The sequence below is a fragment of the Antechinus flavipes genome, chromosome 4 (assembly GCF_016432865.1).
Source record: "Antechinus flavipes isolate AdamAnt ecotype Samford, QLD, Australia chromosome 4, AdamAnt_v2, whole genome shotgun sequence".
Lineage (NCBI taxonomy): Eukaryota > Metazoa > Chordata > Mammalia > Dasyuromorphia > Dasyuridae > Antechinus > Antechinus flavipes.
Window position 1 is genome coordinate 210,818,960 of NC_067401.1, and position 18,219 is coordinate 210,837,178.

At 33.4% G+C, this 18,219-nt stretch overlaps 1 protein-coding gene across 4 annotated transcripts; it reads left to right on the forward strand.

Moving 5' to 3' along the window:
- The first annotated feature begins 336 nt into the window (after nt 1-336).
- Nucleotides 337-18,017, forward strand: ANKRD66 (ankyrin repeat domain 66). Of its 4 annotated transcripts, XM_051997098.1 has the most exons (5): nt 343-468; nt 959-1,028; nt 7,154-7,313; nt 11,843-12,071; nt 17,767-18,017. In XM_051997098.1, the coding sequence occupies exons 3-5, from the start codon at nt 7,166-7,168 to the stop codon at nt 17,936-17,938; spliced, it is 549 nt and encodes a 182-aa protein (XP_051853058.1). In that variant the 5' UTR covers nt 343-468; nt 959-1,028; nt 7,154-7,165; the 3' UTR covers nt 17,939-18,017. The 4 variants fall into 4 exon arrangements, with proteins under 4 accessions (XP_051853061.1, XP_051853060.1, XP_051853058.1 ...); XM_051997101.1 differs by lacking the exon at nt 7,154-7,313 and having other exon boundaries at nt 337-468; XM_051997100.1 differs by lacking the exon at nt 959-1,028 and having other exon boundaries at nt 341-468.
- Nucleotides 18,018-18,219: the final 202 nt, after the last annotated feature.

Genomic DNA, 18,219 nt, shown 5'->3' on the forward strand with positions numbered 1-18,219 from the left:
GGGCTAATTGAGGTGGGGGAGAGAAACTCTTTGTTTCCTTCTTCATATTGTCATTGATATTTTATTAGAAATTCCTTTTTCAGATAGTTATCTTCCAAGCTGAAAGCTTGCTAAAGAAAGAGAAAAGACAGAAAGGAGGGAAAATTCTGCAGCATGGAAAGCTGAGAGACAGTCATGGTCTTAAGATCCCAGGGGCATCTGTAACAGGGAGTGCTGACTGCAAGGGTAGGAGGGCATTAAATTTCACCTACTTCACAATGCTGGCCCCATCTAGAAATGCTTAAAGACAGAAGACAATCATGAAAGGCACTTTTCTCCAGGCCAACCAATCCCAAGGAGGAAACAGTTACCATGGTGCTGACCAACAAACAGGAAGACTGAGGTCCTGTGCCAGATAACAACACTGCTAAATAGGCTTTGGGAGAATTTCACTAACATTCTTTCATCCCTCACCATACTCTATGCCAGGTGAGTCAAGGAGGCATCAGGGGATATTGTTAGTTTTGGTTGTATTCTTTTATCCAGCGCTTATTTTATGTTTATGATTTAATTTAATTTTACTTGTATATTAATTGAAACAATTCTGATAGATAAGTGGGAAATCAAGTGCCTGTTAGTTTAAATTTTAAAATTACATAAATATATGTAATTTTAAAATTTAAATATATATATATATCCACACATACACATATATGTATAGATACATATATACATATATATGGAACATTGTATTTACTGTCATGTTAAGGTGATAAATTAATTTTTACTGATTTGCTTTCTCCACCCCTTTCTTTTTTATTCTTTGTCATGAAGCATGATTCACTGAGTTAGGTGAGGGATATGTTTGAAAATGAAAATGATAGGAAAACAATAAAAATGTGTTTTTGAAAATGTATTGTGGATTAAACTTGACTCCAAAGAAGAGATGAAGAGGTACATTTCCCTGTTTTTTTTTCAGACCTGCATGACTGCGGATGCAGAATACTGTGTATCACATCAGAAGAAAAGGACAACAGTAGGAAATATAGGTGATATAAAAAAGAAATCCATAAATTTTATTTTGTGAAGTGCATCTGTGTGGGATATACAAGGGAGAGTCTGAAATATTGATATTATAATGCAAACTTTGCACAAATAAACATTGTAGGCTTATAGAATATTAGATCAGGAAGATATTTAAGAAACCACCTTCATTTTACAAACTCTTCATATTACAGATAAAGAAACCAAACACCAGAGATGATTTGCCCAAGCTCCCACAGATAGTATGTGTCTGAGCCAGGAGTCTAGCCTCTGATTTCAGATTCATTATGTTTTCACTTTCCCTCCATTATCTTCTAGCTATGCAGCTGCAAACTTAATCAGAGCATGGGGAGACACTTTGCTCATCCATTTTCCAATTTATAGGTACAAAAAGTATTCATAGTTTAGTGACCTACTGAGTACCATTCCAAATTTCATTCCAGAATTATATCATTTCATATCTCTACTAGCGATGCATGGACCTATACACTCAAATTCTCCCAGGATAATTCAATTGTGAGGGAATATACTCTTTTTACTCACAGCTTTAGTTCGCAAGCCCCCACTTGTTTTTTTATAGTAAGTTTACTTATTTTTAATATACATTGCTTCATAAATCATGTTGAGTGGGAAAAATCAGAGCAAAAGGGAAAAAAATAGGAGAAATAAAACACAGAAAAAATAAGTGAACATAGCATGTGTTGATTTACATTCAGTCGTCTTAGAGTTTTTCTGGATTCAGATGGCATTTTCAGTCCAAAGTTTATGGGGATCACTTTAGGTCAGTGAACCTTTGAGAATAAAGAAATCTGTTGTTGTTCATCATAGCACATTCTTGTTATTATTGTGTACAATGTATTCCTGGTTCTGCTTGTATTACTCAGCATTAGTTTGTCTAACTCCTTCCAGGCCCTTTTTTTAATCAGCCCGTTCATCATTTTTATAGAACAATAATATTCCATTACCTTCAGGTACCACAGCTTGTTTAGCACTTCCCCAATTAATGGGCATGTATGCCTTTTCCAATTCTTTGCTACCACAAAAAGAGCTACTACAAACATTTTTGCACATGTGGGTCTTTTTTCCCTCCTTTATGATTTCCTTGGGATACAGACTCAATAATGGCACTATTAGGTCAAAGGATATACACAGTTTTATAGCTCTTTGGGCATACTTCCCGATTGCTCTTCAGAATGGATCAATCATTTCAGTGTCCCAGTTTTCCCACATCCTCTCCAATATTTATCATTATTATTTCCCATCATCATTAACCAATCTGAGAGGTGTTGAGGTGGTACTTCAGAGTTGTTTTAATTTGCATTTATCTAATCAATAGTGATTTAGAGCATTTTTCATATAACTATAAATGGCTTTAATATCATCATTTGAAAATTGTTCATATCCTTTGATAATTTATCAATTTGGGAATGACTTGTATTTTTATAAATTTGACACAGTTCTTTATATCTTTTAGAAATGAAACCTTTATCAGAAATACTGTCTGTAAAGATTTTCCCTCAGCTTTGTACTTCCCTTTTAATCTTGTTTCTATTGTTTGTGTGTGTGTGTGTGTGTGTGTGTGTGTGTGTGTGTGCAAAACCTTTTTAATGTAATGTAATCAAAGTTGTCCATTTTGCTTTTCATAATGTTCTCTAGTTCTTCTTTGGTCATAAAATCCTCCCTTCTCCAAAGATCTGATAGGTAAATTATCCCTTGTTCTCCTAATTTGTTTGTGATATCATCCTTCATGCCCCAATCATGTATCCATTTTGATCTTATTTTCATATGGGTTGTGAGATGGAGGTCTATGCTGAGTTTCTGACATATTATTTTCCAGTTTTCACAGCAATTTTTGTCATATATTGAGATCTTATTCCAGAAGCTGGAGTTTGAGGATTTATCAAATATTAGATTGCTATTGTCCTTGATTATTGTGTCTTGTATATCTAATCAATTCCACTGAACTACCACTCTATTTCTTAGCCAGTACTTAATGGTTTTGATAACTACTGCTTTATAATATAATTTTAGATTTGATGCTGCTGAGCCACCATTCTTTGCATTTTTTCATTGATTTCCTTGATATTCTTGACCTTTTGTTCTTCCAGATGAATTTTGTTATTATTTTTTTTTCTCATTCTATAAATGTTGTTTTGGCAGTTTGATTGGTATGGCACTGAGCAACAGATCAATTTAGGCAGAATTGTCATTGTTATTATATTAGCTCAGCCTACTTATGAACAATTGATATTTTTCAAATTGTTTAGATATGATTTTATTTGTGTGAGAAGTGTTTTATAATTGTGTTCATATAATTCTTGGGTTTGTCTTGGCGGGTAGACCCCCAAGGATTTTATTTTGTCTACAATAATTTTAAATGGAATTTCTCTTTCTATCTCTTGCTAATAAAGCCCCCACTATTGTGTTTCAATTTGCACAACCAGCTGTTCACAATAATGATATTTATATATTAAACATAACCATTTATATATTAGTAAGGGAAAAGAAATAGTAATATCATAGGTACTAACATATTAAAAGAAATGCACCAATAGCAACTACTCACTTATAAACTTGAGTTAGGTCATACTGTCTCCTTGTACCCAGTGCCAGTGACAAAGAATTGGTACATGCAGAAATCTGTTAAGAAGGCATCTGAGTGAGGAAAAATCAATTAACTTAAGTCTAAAACTATAAAGTTTGATGTTCTCTTTCTGTCCCAGGAACTATGCCTTTTAAAGTTCCTTGGTGAATGCAGCTTTGTGATGAATAGATGCTTCCACTGCTAAGCTAAATTTTCCAAGTTATGTTTGACTAATAACTCACCGAAGACATTTCAGACAAGTTTGCTATTTGGCTGATGTGGTTTTTTTCTCTTGTCCTTCTGAGTTCAGGTCTAAAATTAGATAAACTATATTTGTCCCATCATAATCATACAATAGTTCTGCTGTTCATTTCTCCCATTTTCTATTCATTAAATTTCCAATTCAGACCTACTTATCTCAGAATTTTTTGTCAAGTCAAATCCCCAGAAATAGTCTTTCAGATAATCAATTTGTTTTCTAAGGCCAAGTGCCCTTAACTAGACAACAAACCATAAAAAGATAGTATAATAAAAGTAGAATCATGCTGCTGAAGGAATATTTCCAAAGAATAATTTATTTATTTTACTGACACAGACCGATGATGAACTCTTCATTTTATTTTCTACAAAGAATTTTGTAGTTGCATTCATATTAACTTCTATATATGTCTATAAAGGTCTTCCAGACATTTTATATGTTCAATTGTTATTTTGAACTGAATTTCTCTTTCTGTCCCTGATGTGTTTTGTTAGTTATATGCAAAAATAATGGTTTATTTATTTCCTGCTAGTTTCCTGAAGTTACTGTTTCACCTAATTTTTACTTGAATTTCTAGAGTTCTCTAAATTGAATATTGTATTATTAACAAAAAGCAATAATTTTATTTCCTCTATCTACATGTCTTCCCTCAATTATCTGCTTTTATTTTTAACAGTAATTGATGTTCCTTCCACTAAATCTAAATTTGCTTCTTTGCAGGCAAAATAACTCATAGACTCCTAAAATGTTAGAGATCCTAGAATCATAGATTTAGCTATGAAAGGAGCCTCTAATATTCTTTAGTCCAACTACCTCATATTACAAAGGAGAAAACTAAAGCTCAGGAAGAGTACATTTCTGATGCAATGTAGCAGAACCAACCTTTGAACTCTGATCCTCTTTCTCCAAATACATGAATACTTCTTCTGCATTAATATAAAGCTCTCATTTTACAAATAATGAAACAGAGAGATAGAATGGCTTATGTATGACATCTAATGAAAGTGAGTCAGTGCCAAAGCTGGGAAGAGAATGCAATGATACTAATAACTTACATTTACAGACACTTTCAAAGTTTGAAAAGCTCTTGAAAAAAAAAAGTACTCCTTTAGGGTAATATTCTCTCTAAAATGTAATATTCTCTGTTGAAGTTTTCTTGGGGTCTCTGGAGGCAGCCTTCGCTTCAGTTCAGTAATCACCACACAAGTAGCCAGGGGTTAAAGTCCAAATCCTTTATTGTCTCCTTCAAAGTCTTGTCTCCTTCACTTGGGGCTTAGCTAGTTTTTCTGGAGGCCTTCCTCTCTCCTTGGTTCTGAGAGCTTGAGCTCCCGCCTGCCTTCTCTGGCTTTTGAATCTCCCCGACTCAATTCTGGCTAAGGCTCCTGCTTTATATGCCCCACACTGAGTATAAACCAATCATTATGTCACTAGGAAACCATTATTTGTTGTAGGATTAAATCAGTGCTAAACTAGATTTAACCACTGTCTCCTCAATTCCCTTAGTACCTTGTTTCAAGTTCTGGCCCATAACATCTCCTTGTAGGATTAAATCATACTGAACCAGCTAAATTAGGTAACTATTGTCTCTATCAATTCCACTGACTTAGTACCTTGTAAGAATCCTTTGTTTCAAATTCAGAATTCTGGCCCATAACACTTTAGTGACTATCAGAAAATACCTTTAAATAGGTGCTATTATTGTTTCCATTTTACATGTGAGAGAAAATTGAGATGCAGAGAGTTTATGTGAACTGATCAAGATCAATCTGAAGCAAAGTCATTCTGAATCCAGGTTTAGCTCTCATGGAAAGTTTTTTTTTTGTTGTTGTTGTTGTTGTTTGTTTTTATTTTCCAAGTTGCTCTTTCAGTTGGCAGCCAGATTATGGAAGCTTTAGTATCAATCCTTTCCTACCTCTAGGATTTTCTCTGTAATTTTTTGCTTAGACTTATGATTTAGACTTGATTTTATCCAAAAGTTTTTGATTAGAGAAGCGATATACATAAAATATAAATAGCAGAATATACTAAATATAACATACAAATATAAACTCAGCAGAGCATGAATATAGGATGCTGATGTGCCCAGGAGATATTTGAGGAAGTGAATGATGCCAAAACATAGGTAGGTTCTGTTTAGGAAAAAAAGTGCTTTTCTCCCAGCAGCATGATTCTACTTTTATTGTACTATATCTTTATGGTTTGTTGTCTAGTTAAGTGCACTCTGTAAGAAGAGGAACTGATTATCTGAGAAAGTTTCTGGGGGTTTGCTTTGACTAAGAGTTCTGAGACTGTTTGGAAAGTGCTATGTAGAAAATAGGAGATATGAACAGCAGGATGATTTTATTTATATTTGCAGAACAAATATAGTTTATCTAATTTTAGACCTGAATTCATAAAAACAAGGAAAAAACTAATCAACTAGTTTGGCTAAGACATTGTTCTCAGTGAAGCATATCTTGAAACAACTTAGTTTAGCAGTAGGAGCATCTATTCAACACAAAAACTACATTCAACAAGGAACTTTTATGCAGTTACTGAGACAGAAAGAGTATATCAAAGTTTCCACTCCTAGACCTTTAAGTTAATTGGGTTTTCCTCACTTAAGTACCTCCTTAGAAGATTTCTGCACTTACAAATTCTTTGTCATAAGTACTAGATACAATGGGAGAAGTGTGACCTAACCCAAGTTTATAAGTAGGTAGTTGTTATTGCTGCATTGCTTTTAATATATGAGTACCCTTGGGGGCAGCTAGTTGGTGCAGTGGATAGAGCACCAGACCTGAAGTTAGGAGGACCTGAGTTTAAATCTGGTCTCAGATACTTAATGCTTTCTAGCTGTGTGACCCTGGGATCACTCAACCCCAATTGCCTCAGCAATATAAATATAAATATATGTATATATAATATATATATAATATATACATACATATATACACCTGTGGTATTATTATTTCTTTTGCCTTACTAATATGTAAATGAATATGTTTAATTTACATATGTGTCATTATTATGAATAATTGGTTGTGTAAATTAAAACACAATAGTAGGAATTTGAGGGCTAAAGTTATAAATAAAGAGAATAATTCCCTCACAATTAAATTAACCTGAAAGAATTTGAATGTGTGTGTTGAGGTAGTCTTTCTTTGGGAACCGAGTCCTGGCAGTATGAAGGCAGGTTGGAGTGATAGAGTCAGTGCAGAAAAGTCATTAAGTGTCCACATATACTTGTGAAAGGTATGAGAGGCACACACTTAAATACTGTACATGTGTGACTGTTTTCTGAGCAGGAAACATCCAGAATGACTGATATGACCAAGCTTCACCAGGCTGTTTCTGTAGGAGACTACAATTTGGTAATGAAAATGCTAAATAAGGGGCTTTATAATCCAAACCACAAAGATGAAGACTGGAATGACCGGACTCCACTTCACTGGGCTGCAATTAAAGGTAAATGGGTCTTGTCATTGTCCATGTGCAATAACCACATGGCTTTCCTTTCCTTATAGACCATAGTGATGGGTCCTCTTTATAAAGTAATACAGTCTCCTCATACAATTTGTGGAGGACTTTGGGAGATTAAAAAAAAGTTTTTTTATCTAAGGAAATAAATCTCTAATTACAAGAAAATCTTGACATTCTACCTGTATTGTTGGAAGGAGATGAGCAAGCTCTTCTTTCCCCTCTGCAATGATTACTCATTACATTACAATAGCTCTTGCAAGAAATGAAGGGAACAATTTTAGAGGAACTTGAGAAGACATGTATGAATGGATACAGAATGAAGCAAGCAGAACCAGAACAATTTTTACAATAATAAAAATATCGTAAAAATGAATAACTTTGAAATACTTAAGAATTGTGGAACATGCTATCCTATATCCTAACAGAGGAGTGATAGACTCAGAGTGCAGATCAGGCAATGTGAAAATTTGCTTTGCTTGACTAGTCATATTTGTTACAAGGGCTTCATTTTTCTTTCTTTTTCAATTGTGGGAACAAAAAGGGAAGTGGAAAAAAAATCCCCTGAATTTTTTGTTAATTAAATCAAAATTTTAATTTAAAAATTCAGTCATTTGTAACTTTGCAACAAAAACTGAGAACATCTTGAAAGATATTCAAATAATAAACTAATGATTATTTCCAAATAAACTGTACTTTCAACTTTCAAATTTAATGCACACAAAAATTATGGTATTGCAAACTATTTCTTATACATTATGACACTCATTTCTTACAATCAGCCCAATGAATTAGAGAAGAAGAGAGGAGGAAGAAGGATAAGGAAGAGGAGTAAGAGAAAGGGAAGAGAAAGAAAAAGAAGAAGAAATGAAAGGAGGAAAGGAGAGGGAAGAGTAGGAAGAAGGGAAAGAAAAAAGTAGTAGTAGAGGAGGGTGGAAAGACTGACATTAAAATAAACATCATTTTGGGCAATATTTTGCTCTCATGAATTCTTAATTCTGCAAAAGGAATTGGGAAAATGTTTCTTTTTATCTCTTCTTTGGGTTGGAGCATGGTCATTATGAATTTACAACATTTCCATTTAATTGTTTTGTTGTATTTTCCATTTTTATTGCCGTGGGCATTATATGTATTCTTTTCCTGACTCTGCTTACTTGACTTTACATCACTTCATATGAATGCCTCTCTGTACTTGTTATGCTTAATGTTTCTTATAATACACTACTATTGTATTATATTCAGGTAATTTATTTAGCTATTCTCCAATACATGAACATTTATTTTATTTCCAAGCACTGACATTTATTTAATACTTTGAAGTTAGCAAAATACTTTATTGACATTATTACATTTAAACTTTAAAACAACTCTGTAAAGTGAGTTCTACAGGCATCTATATCTCCATTTCACACAAGTGATTGTCTATATATACATAATATAATTTTGGTGACTAGGAAGGCACTCTTTTAAGAAAAATCTCTCTCCTACTGCCTGCCACACTACTGAAAAAGCTACCATTAGATCTTTGGATCTTTAAAGGTTGAGTTTTTTCTTTCATCTCTTAAGTGTAGCCAACTAAAATATAAATTTAGATAATAAGTATAATACTTTTTACCTCAGCAGCTGTTATACCTAAAACTGAGTGAACATCAAGACATTGTGGATCTAAGGCACAGCTTCTGGGCTTCTGAAAATAAATGACAGAGGGTTGCAAATCCAAGAGGTGGAAGAGTTACAATTTTCATAATTTTCTTGTGCACTGGCCCTGTTTCTGACAAAGAAGCTAAGATGACAATGTTATTAAAAGTCAGGACTTTAATAGCTTCTAAAAATATTTTGTTTATTTTAGTAAAATATTATCAAAGGAAATTGTAGTGGGAATTTGGGTATCGAGAAATTAATAGGGAGGAATTGGGCTTGGCCTGTGCAGAAGAATTTCTTAAAATGTTTCTGATCATTCGAGCTATAGAGAAAAGCCTCACTAACTTGTAGTTAGCTGGGATAGTCAGAATACAGAGCTATAGGATAATTAAATTCAATGTAGCAAACATTTATGGAGCCTTATCATGTATAGTGATAAGGAATCTGGATTAAGTGCTTTTTCAAGCTCTCTTCTAACTCTAAACTCTAGAATTCTGGGGCTTCTTGTCTTAGTGTCCTTGAAGATGAAATAGAGATAATGAACCTTGCTCCTGCAAAGGATGAAGGAGATTGTATCATTGCCCTAACTTACAGGAGTCAGGGTGATTGTTGTCCTCTGCTGTCCCCTTAAATCCATGAGGAAAACACCACTTTTCACTCTGTCAACATCAGCATTGGTCCTGGAGATTGTGAATGGTTTTGTGGTCCATGAGCGCTACTAGACCATCAGCACCTTCTGCCACAGCCTATCAGTACCAGATGGTTTTGGAGGATTATAAATGGAATGAGGTTAAGAATGTTAAATCCATTATGCTCATGATCCATGTGTCCTGGAATGTTGCCCGTGCCATCAAAGATAGTAATCCAAGACCTGTTCAACATGATCAAGTGGTTAGTTGACCTATTAAATGGTACATTTCATCAAAGAGGTGCAGTCATATGGACGTGGAAAGGTCCAAAGCAAGCAAGTGGAATTCATCAGAAAAGGAAAATTTCACATAGGCTCTTGCTTTGGAGATGGGCTTTTATGCCTCTTCTTATCCTATCTGCCTTCTTCCACTAGGTTCTGTCTGCCACAGTCCATAATGCATTGCCAATCTTTTTCCATGACCAGTCAATTTTATCTTTGCCTCATCTCTTTTATCATTTCCCTTTCTCTCCTATAGCATTGCCATCACTTTAATGTAGCCCCTCATCACTGCATAGCCAACTGTTGGTTAATGTCTTCTCTGAAATAACCAGTGTTTTTTTTAAAATCAAGTGCTAATTACTCAAATATAATACCGTTACAACTTTTGAACACTGTACACTGTTCATCAATTTTTTTTATGATTTTCTCTTTTCTCTAGGTTTTAATGAAATTACCCTTTCCTGGTTCTTCTTCTATCTGATTGTTCCTTCTCCTTAAATGTTTTTATTTTCCAGTTATATGTAAAAATTTTCTTTTTACATTCATTTAAAAATTTAGTTTCAAATTCTCTCTTCCTTCCTCCGTTCCCCCTCCAAAAGGCAAGCAATTTGATATTTTCATGACATGTGTAGCCATGCAAGTCATATTTCCATATTACAAAAGCTCCTTTTCAGTCTCATTTGCTGGGTCTTCATTTCAGTCATACCCAATAAACATGAATGTCCCTCAAGGTTTTATCCTAGGCCATCTTTTGTTTTTCTTTGTCATTTCATTTGGTCATCTTATCAGCTCCTATGGATTCAATTATCTCTGTGCTAAGGATTTTGTATGTATCCTTATGTGTATGTATGTATGTATCCAACTAGAAACAATCTTCTTACTTTCAGTATTTTATTCCCAAAAACATATTGGCATGTTTGTGTCTTATAGACATTTTAATGTTAGTGTATATAAAATTGAATTATTCTCCCAAGCCTTCCCTAACCTAATTTTCCTTTTACTGTTGAGGACATCTCTATCTTTCCAATTATCTAGGTATCAACTTCAACTCCTCAATCCTACCCCTAAACTTAACCCTAAATAAATAAAGTGGGAAACTGGAAAAGGCCTACATTCAGCATTTTATAATGCTTAGAACAATGTGAGTGGGATAAAGTTTATTCTTAAAGTAGAAAAAGAAAAATTAGAGTTAGATTAAGTATTATTTAAAAAATAGATGAAATTCATAATTCATAGAAACATTTAATTTGTACCAAGTATTTGTTTTTCTTTCAATCTTGTTCTGAGCTATGCATTTCTTTCTTCTCATAGTAAGTATAATCAATGGTTTGTGCTTATTATTTTAATAAAAGACGTATATTTTTATAGAAAAGCTTAATTTGTACCTTGTACTATGTTACATTTTGAATATCCACACATGTAAGAAAGTTAGCTATTGCATTAATACAGATATATCCCAAGATTTCAGGCACACATCGTAGTGATTACCTGAATTGCAGTTCTAATATCTGTAGAAAGGAACAACTTTTGAAGGACAAGCTTTTTAATGTTTAATTTCTGAGAGTGATGCAAAATAACATTGACATTGAAATGATTTCTTATTGGTTCAAGAGCTATTAAAAATCAGATCATATTGATTTTGGGAATTTCAGAAAGAATTCTCAGCCTTTCAGCATAGTACTGAATAGCTAAATTGGAACATCTGGGATTGGAGACAAAAAAAGACAATATGTGTAATGTGTAATGTTCATCATAGAGATGCAATTCAAGGAAGACCTTTTATTTGGGTTTCCAAGTAAATGAACTAGGAATGGAATATAAGAAAAGTACATGCTGGAAGGTGAAAAAAGAAGTTCTAAAAGATAATTTTATCCAGTTAACAACTTTGCTTAGGCCTGCCTTGTTTTCAGGGGAAAAATACATTTTCTCCAATCTGATTTTTTTCCTTCCTTTTTATACTTATAAGGACATGTTGAAATAACAAAACTTCTAATAGCCTATGGAGCCAGACCCTGTTTGGTGACTGATGTCGGTTGGACCCCGGCACATTTTGCAGCTGAATCAGGTCGACTAGGAGTGCTCAAAATTCTCCACATGCTGCATGCTGCCATTGATGCCCCAGATTTTTTTGGAGATACTCCAAAGAGAATTGCACAGATCTACGGGCAGGAAGAATGCACGGCATTCCTAGAGAAGTGAGTTTCATTTTATTCTCAGATGTTTACTAGCAGTGTGATTCTGGGCAAATCATTTAAAATCCTTTAGGCCTAGTTTCTTCATAAGTTAAGTGAATCTAATGATATCACCCATGTCACAGTGTTCTTATGAGGATCAAAAGAGATAACAAAAGTAATGAAATCTTAAATTATCATTTAAGAAGAGCAGGAACCCTGTTTAAATTGGGTCTCAGATGGATTTTTATACTTTTAGCTAAAGTTGTTTACCATATAACTTGATTGGTAATTTGCTTCAAAATTACTGATAAAGTTGTATATAATATTTTCCTAGACTCAATAGTCTGTTTTATCAGAAGGTCTACAGATATTTTAGCAATTGTTCAAAACTATGCAAATGTTGTTTACTATGTCATACCACACAGATATTTTTATTATTATTGACAAAATCTCATAGGAAAATACCGTACTGAAAAGATCTTAATATTACAAAATAGAGGCTTAAAATTGAATAAATTATGCTCAACTGATAAACTATCTTAAGGTAATAAAACATATTCTCACTAAATTACCAGTTATATTAAATTAACAAGCTTGTTCCTACTAGCTTATCAAAGTACTAACACTTATTTTCACTACACTGGTTGAAGAAAAAGTCTAAAGAAAGATATATTCTGTAAGCATTTAAAACCATCAATCCTTTAGAATACCAGCAATTTCAATACCCACTAGCCAAAAATCATTTGAAAGGAAAAAAGGCTCCAGAATAGGTCCCTGGTTGTCTTATCAAAGGTTATATTAACAGATTCAATCAATCATGTGAGCTTTCTCCTCAAAATTAAAAACTCTATTAATGTCAGGGACAGGTAACTCATAGTTTAAATTTCAGAAAAGAACACCAAAACTGAGGATCTTTTCTAGGGACTTAGAAGAATATAAAGAAAAAAAAAACAGAGGTCTTCCTCCCCAGAATGGGTCTTATATATTTGTGTTAATTCTTTCAATAGTTTGGTTAGCAGGCAGGAATCAGAGATATTTATTGCAAATATTTTACCTAATTATCTTAACTTTTACAATTTATTTTTTCATGTAAAAACTTTCCATTTTCATATAGTTGAAATTATTTTATCTTTTTTGTCTTTATCCTTTGTCCCATATTTGGTTAAGAATTGTTCCCTTAAACAGGACCCACATGAGCTAAAATGTTTGTAGCAGCCCTTTTTGTAGTAGCAAGGAACTGGGAACTGTGTGGATGCCCATCAGTTGGGGAATGACTAAATAAGTTATGATATATGGATGTAATGGAATATTATTGTTCTATAAGAAACGATCATCAGGCAGATTTCAGAAAGACCTGGAGAGACTTAGATGAACTGATAACTAAGTGAAGTGACCAGGAGAACATTGTACACAATAACATCATGATTATGTGATGATCAATTCTGGTGAACGTGGCTCTTTTTAACAGTGAGGTGATTCAGGCTAATTCCAGTAGACTTGAGATGAAGAGAGCCACATACAGAAAGAGAACTGTTGGAAATGAATGTGGATTGTAACAGATTTTTTTTCCATCTTTTTTTGTTGCTGTTTTCTTCTTTTTAGTTTTCTTTCTCATTTTTCCTTTTTGATCTGATTTTTACTTGTGCAGCATGATAAATGTAGAAATATGTTTAGAAGAAATGTATATTGTTTACCATATATTGGATTACTTGTTGTCTAGGGGATGGAGATGGGAGAAGGAAAGGAGAAAAATTTGGTTTTGCAAGAGTAAATGTTGAAAACTATCTTTGCATGTATTTTCAAAATAAAAAGCTATTATTTTAAAAAAAGGAATTGTCCCCCTAAATGTCCACCAATTGGGGAATAGCTCAACAAACTATGGTGTGTGTTTATTATGGAATATTATTGTTCTATGAGAAATATGGACACAATGTTCTTGGTGGGGGAAAAGAACCTGGAAAGTCTTCCATGAACTTAAACAAAGTGAAATGTACTGTATACAAAGTAACAGCAATGTTCTTTGTTGACCAGCTGTGAATGACTTTGCTATTCTAAATAGTACAATCATCTGCAACTACTCTGAAGGACTTAATGATAAAAAATCCTATCCATTCCCAGAGAAGGAACTGGTTGTATCTGAATACAGATTAAATCATTCTTTCTTTATCTCTCTCCCTTTTAACTTAATTTTTCTTGAGGATTTCTAATTTTATTTAGGAGACCTACATTTCTGTTTTTCACAACTTGACTTGAAATGTTATGCATAGCTTTACAAGTGATTTCCTAATTATGGATGGGGATAAGGGAGATAATCTAGAACTCAAAAATGTTAAAAACAAATGTAAAAAAATTGTTTTGAATGTAACTTAGGAAAACTATCAAATAAATAAATACATAAATACATACATACATAAATAAGATGCATACTATGGTTTATTAAAAAATTACATGAAATTGGGAAATGTCTGACAAAATAAACAAAAATAGATTAAAATAATAAAAAGAGAATTCCCCCCCTACTCATCATGGTGAAAGTCACTTGATCTAATTCCTTTTTCTAACTGATTTTTTAGGTGTGGTGATTTGTAATGAAATTGTGCATATATTTTAAGCTTATTGTGGTATATAGCATGACATTTGGTCTGAATTTGATTTCTGCAAAATTGCCTTCCAGTTTTCATAGTGTGTATAATAGTCTTGTGGCAGGAGGGAACAAGTACAGCTGGAAGCTAAGGATTCATTTTAGCCAATAATGAAAGATTGAATAGGTCAGGTTATGAACAAAGAAGCTGAGATCTTGTAAGCAATGGGAAGTCAACAGTGATTTTTGAATGTGTGAACACATTAAAAATCAGTTTTATAGAGATATTGATTTGGCCCACAATGACATAAGTTGCTTGAGTACCAACTGGGTAACTGCTACTCTTGAGGTATTCCTATGTGTAGCTACTTATTATAAATAGGTCACGAGTACCATTTGCATATTTTGTATTAACAATCAGCCAAGTGACATAATTAGCTCAAATCAAAGATATTTGCTAAAACTGCATAATAGGAACAAAAAGAGTACAATGGTGGTAAAGTACACATTTGAGCACCCCTCTTCTAGAACTGACTGTCATTAAAGTCCTTTCTGTCTGGTGGATTCTTCACAAATTTCCCTTATGATCACAACAATATTTCCCTGAGTTTGATTTTCCCATGATCTATTCCTTGTGAAACTGCAATTGCTTTTTTTGCCATAAGAATTCATGCCATGCTCCTTGAAGCTACTTTGGACTTGTTTAGATTTCCTTTCTGTATCCATGTCTGTTTGTAGTGTATGTCTTACATTCAACTGTACTTCAAACCCTTTCAAACTGATTTTCCATCAGCTGAATGGAATTATTTTCTTCCAGGCAGGCAGGCAGTTCCACATGCAGACACCATGGTAAATGAGGGGGTGGAGAGCAAAGGAAATACTTTCCACTTCCTCACAAGATGAAATGCTAAAATTTTTTTTAATTTATTTTTTTTTAAAAGAGATGAAGTGCTATTTTGAGGTTTTGAATGCTAGCTCTCCTTTCAATGAAGTCTTCCATATCTCAAACTGCATTTTTTTAAAGGACCACTCAGGAGCTTGATCAATTATATACAATGATAACATTGCCCCTTATAACTCAAAGATACATTCTTTGTAATATCATGCAATACTTTAAGATTTGTAAAGTGCCTAACATTCTAATTACCTCTGTAAGCATTGTAACAACTTGGTGAGGCATGAGTCTTGTTATCTCCATTGTAATGATTAGGAAATCGATTCCCAGAAAGCCTAAATAACTTTCTGATGGTCTCACAGTTAGTGAGTATGATTCAGTTAGTGAGACATGATTCAAACTCAGTTTAACCCAATTTTAGGGATATTATTTAGAAGCTTTTGATGGAATATAGGTTGGGCATGAAGAGACAGGTGTCTGGATTAGCTTGGTCAATGGCAGTGAAAAAGAAAGAGTAAAGAAACAGTTCAAAGAAAGAACTAATAGAACTTGATTGCTTTGATATAGGTGATTGTTATGGGCCAACTTAAATATGAAGGATATTATAGCTAATCCTTAATAAGGCAAAAGATCATTTATTCAACAAATATTTATTGACTCACTGTGTGTGTCATCATTTAAAGATAAAAAGTTAGTCATTGTGCTTAAAGATTTATAGCCTAATAATGCAAAATATCATTTTGTTACTTATTTTCATAAATGTCTTAATTGGAGCAAAAATTTTCTCTGTTCCTGTTGAAAATATTTTGCATAAATTTGCATTAACTTATCTGGATGCATATTGTATGTCCTCAGTGAAATGTAAGATCCTTGAAGTTAGGGACCAAATTTTATATGAATAGGATGAAGGCATACACTATGCTTTTAGACAGCGAGGCAAATGGTTGGACAAATATAGCTATCAATTGTATTATTAAAATTGTGTGTGATTGTGTTTGTATGTGTGTGAGCAAATATGTGAGACACACACACACAGTGAGAGAGAGAGAGAGAAAGAGAGAGAGAGAGAAAGAGAGAGAGAACCTGGATTTCTATGAAAAAAAAAGTTGAGCAATGATTAACTAAAAGAACTTTAAGATCTCTTCCAGAACTAACATCACTGGGTCCATCAATATTTTTCACTGAATGTCTTGCAAAAACTTTGGTTTTTGCAAGTTATCCTATCAAAAATAAGAAGTACATAATTATATGCTTCATAATTTGCTAATAGAAAACATTGCTAAGTTTAGATATAAAATGTGGCATGCTACCTATGGTCAAGAGTTACAACCATTTAACTTAAAGGATCATTACTTTAGTGATGAAGCAGAACTTGGAAATCTTCTAGTCCAACCTACACATAAGACTGAGAGCCAGGGAAGTTGTGACATGTATGATTTTACATAGATAATAAGCATGAGATACTTTAGGCAAAGAGCCTTTAACTATCTCTGAATCATGAACCTTTTGACATTCTGGTTAATCTGTGATCTTATTTCCGAATAAAGTTTTAAAGTGAATAAGAAAATGAATGGAATTACAAAGAAAACCAAGTATGTTAAAATACATCCAATTACATTAAAATATATGAATTTAAAAGCCCTATCAAACAAATTCATAGATCTTAAATTAAGAATATCTGTCTAAAATCATGTTAAATAAAGACTTCAGGATCTATTGAACAAATAAACTACCAATATTCCATTCTTTCCAGTTGGGTAAATTTTTATAATGTTCTGTTTTGTTTTGTTTGAGGATGCCTATATTTGTACTTGGGTACTTGGGTACTGGGTTTTTATTATACTAAAGGAAGGGAAGGGAAAAGAAGTAGTATTCATATAGTATCTACTAAATGCCAGATTCTGTGCTAAACATTTTACAGATACTATCTCATTTGATTCTCATAACAACCTTTATTGGTAAAGTGGTATTGTTATCCCCATTTTATATTTGAGGAAACTGATGCAAAGAGAGGTTAAATGACTTGCTGAAGATCACATAACTAGGCAGTGTCTGAGGCCAGATTTGAACTCAAATCTTTCTTACTCCAGGCTTCTTTTTCCACTGCTCCATCTAGTCTGACTTATCACAGAAATCATATGCCCAGCTATATTACCCCATTTTTCCCTTCAGAGGTAAGAGAGCTATAATTTCAGGTGTGTTTTTGAAATAGTAAATGGCTTTCCTCTTCTCTTTTCTAGAGCTGAAGTTGAGTGTCAGGCCCATCGATTAATGAGCCAGGAGAAGGGGCTGCCATTAGACCAGAAAGATGAAGAATGGGAACTCAAGAAACAAGAACTCGAAAAGCCTTTCTCTTATCTAAATCAAAAGAAAAATAGAAAAAAGATGAAAAACTCTCAAGTTCCCCATTAGGCTCCATGTGGTCAGGCTCAGTGTTTGGCAAGGGAAATCACATAAATAAAACAAGATACTCTCAAATAATTGATCCTGATCCAGTTTTTTTTTTTTAAGCTTGTTTTTAGTGAAGGAAATTTTTCCTAGAAATCCATTAGGAGTAGTGACTATTCTACTTCTTTGGTAGATTTGCACACACTTATATAGACTGGCATGCAAGGTTATTTCCCAGGGATGGCTTATACAAGGGCTCCTAATACATATGTCCTCCTGAAGGATTACTTGGAAATCCAAAATTG

Bases quoted from the DNA above. Each gene is read 5' to 3' on its own strand.
- ANKRD66 (XM_051997100.1), top strand. From the start codon at position 7,166: ATGACTGATATGACCAAGCTTCACCAGGCTGTTTCTGTAGGAGACTAC. The intron at 7,314-11,842 runs GTAAATGGGTCT...TATACTTATAAG, and splicing joins TCACTGGGCTGCAATTAAAG to GACATGTTGAAATAACAAAA. The intron at 12,072-17,766 runs GTGAGTTTCATT...TCTCTTTTCTAG, and splicing joins TGCACGGCATTCCTAGAGAA to AGCTGAAGTTGAGTGTCAGG.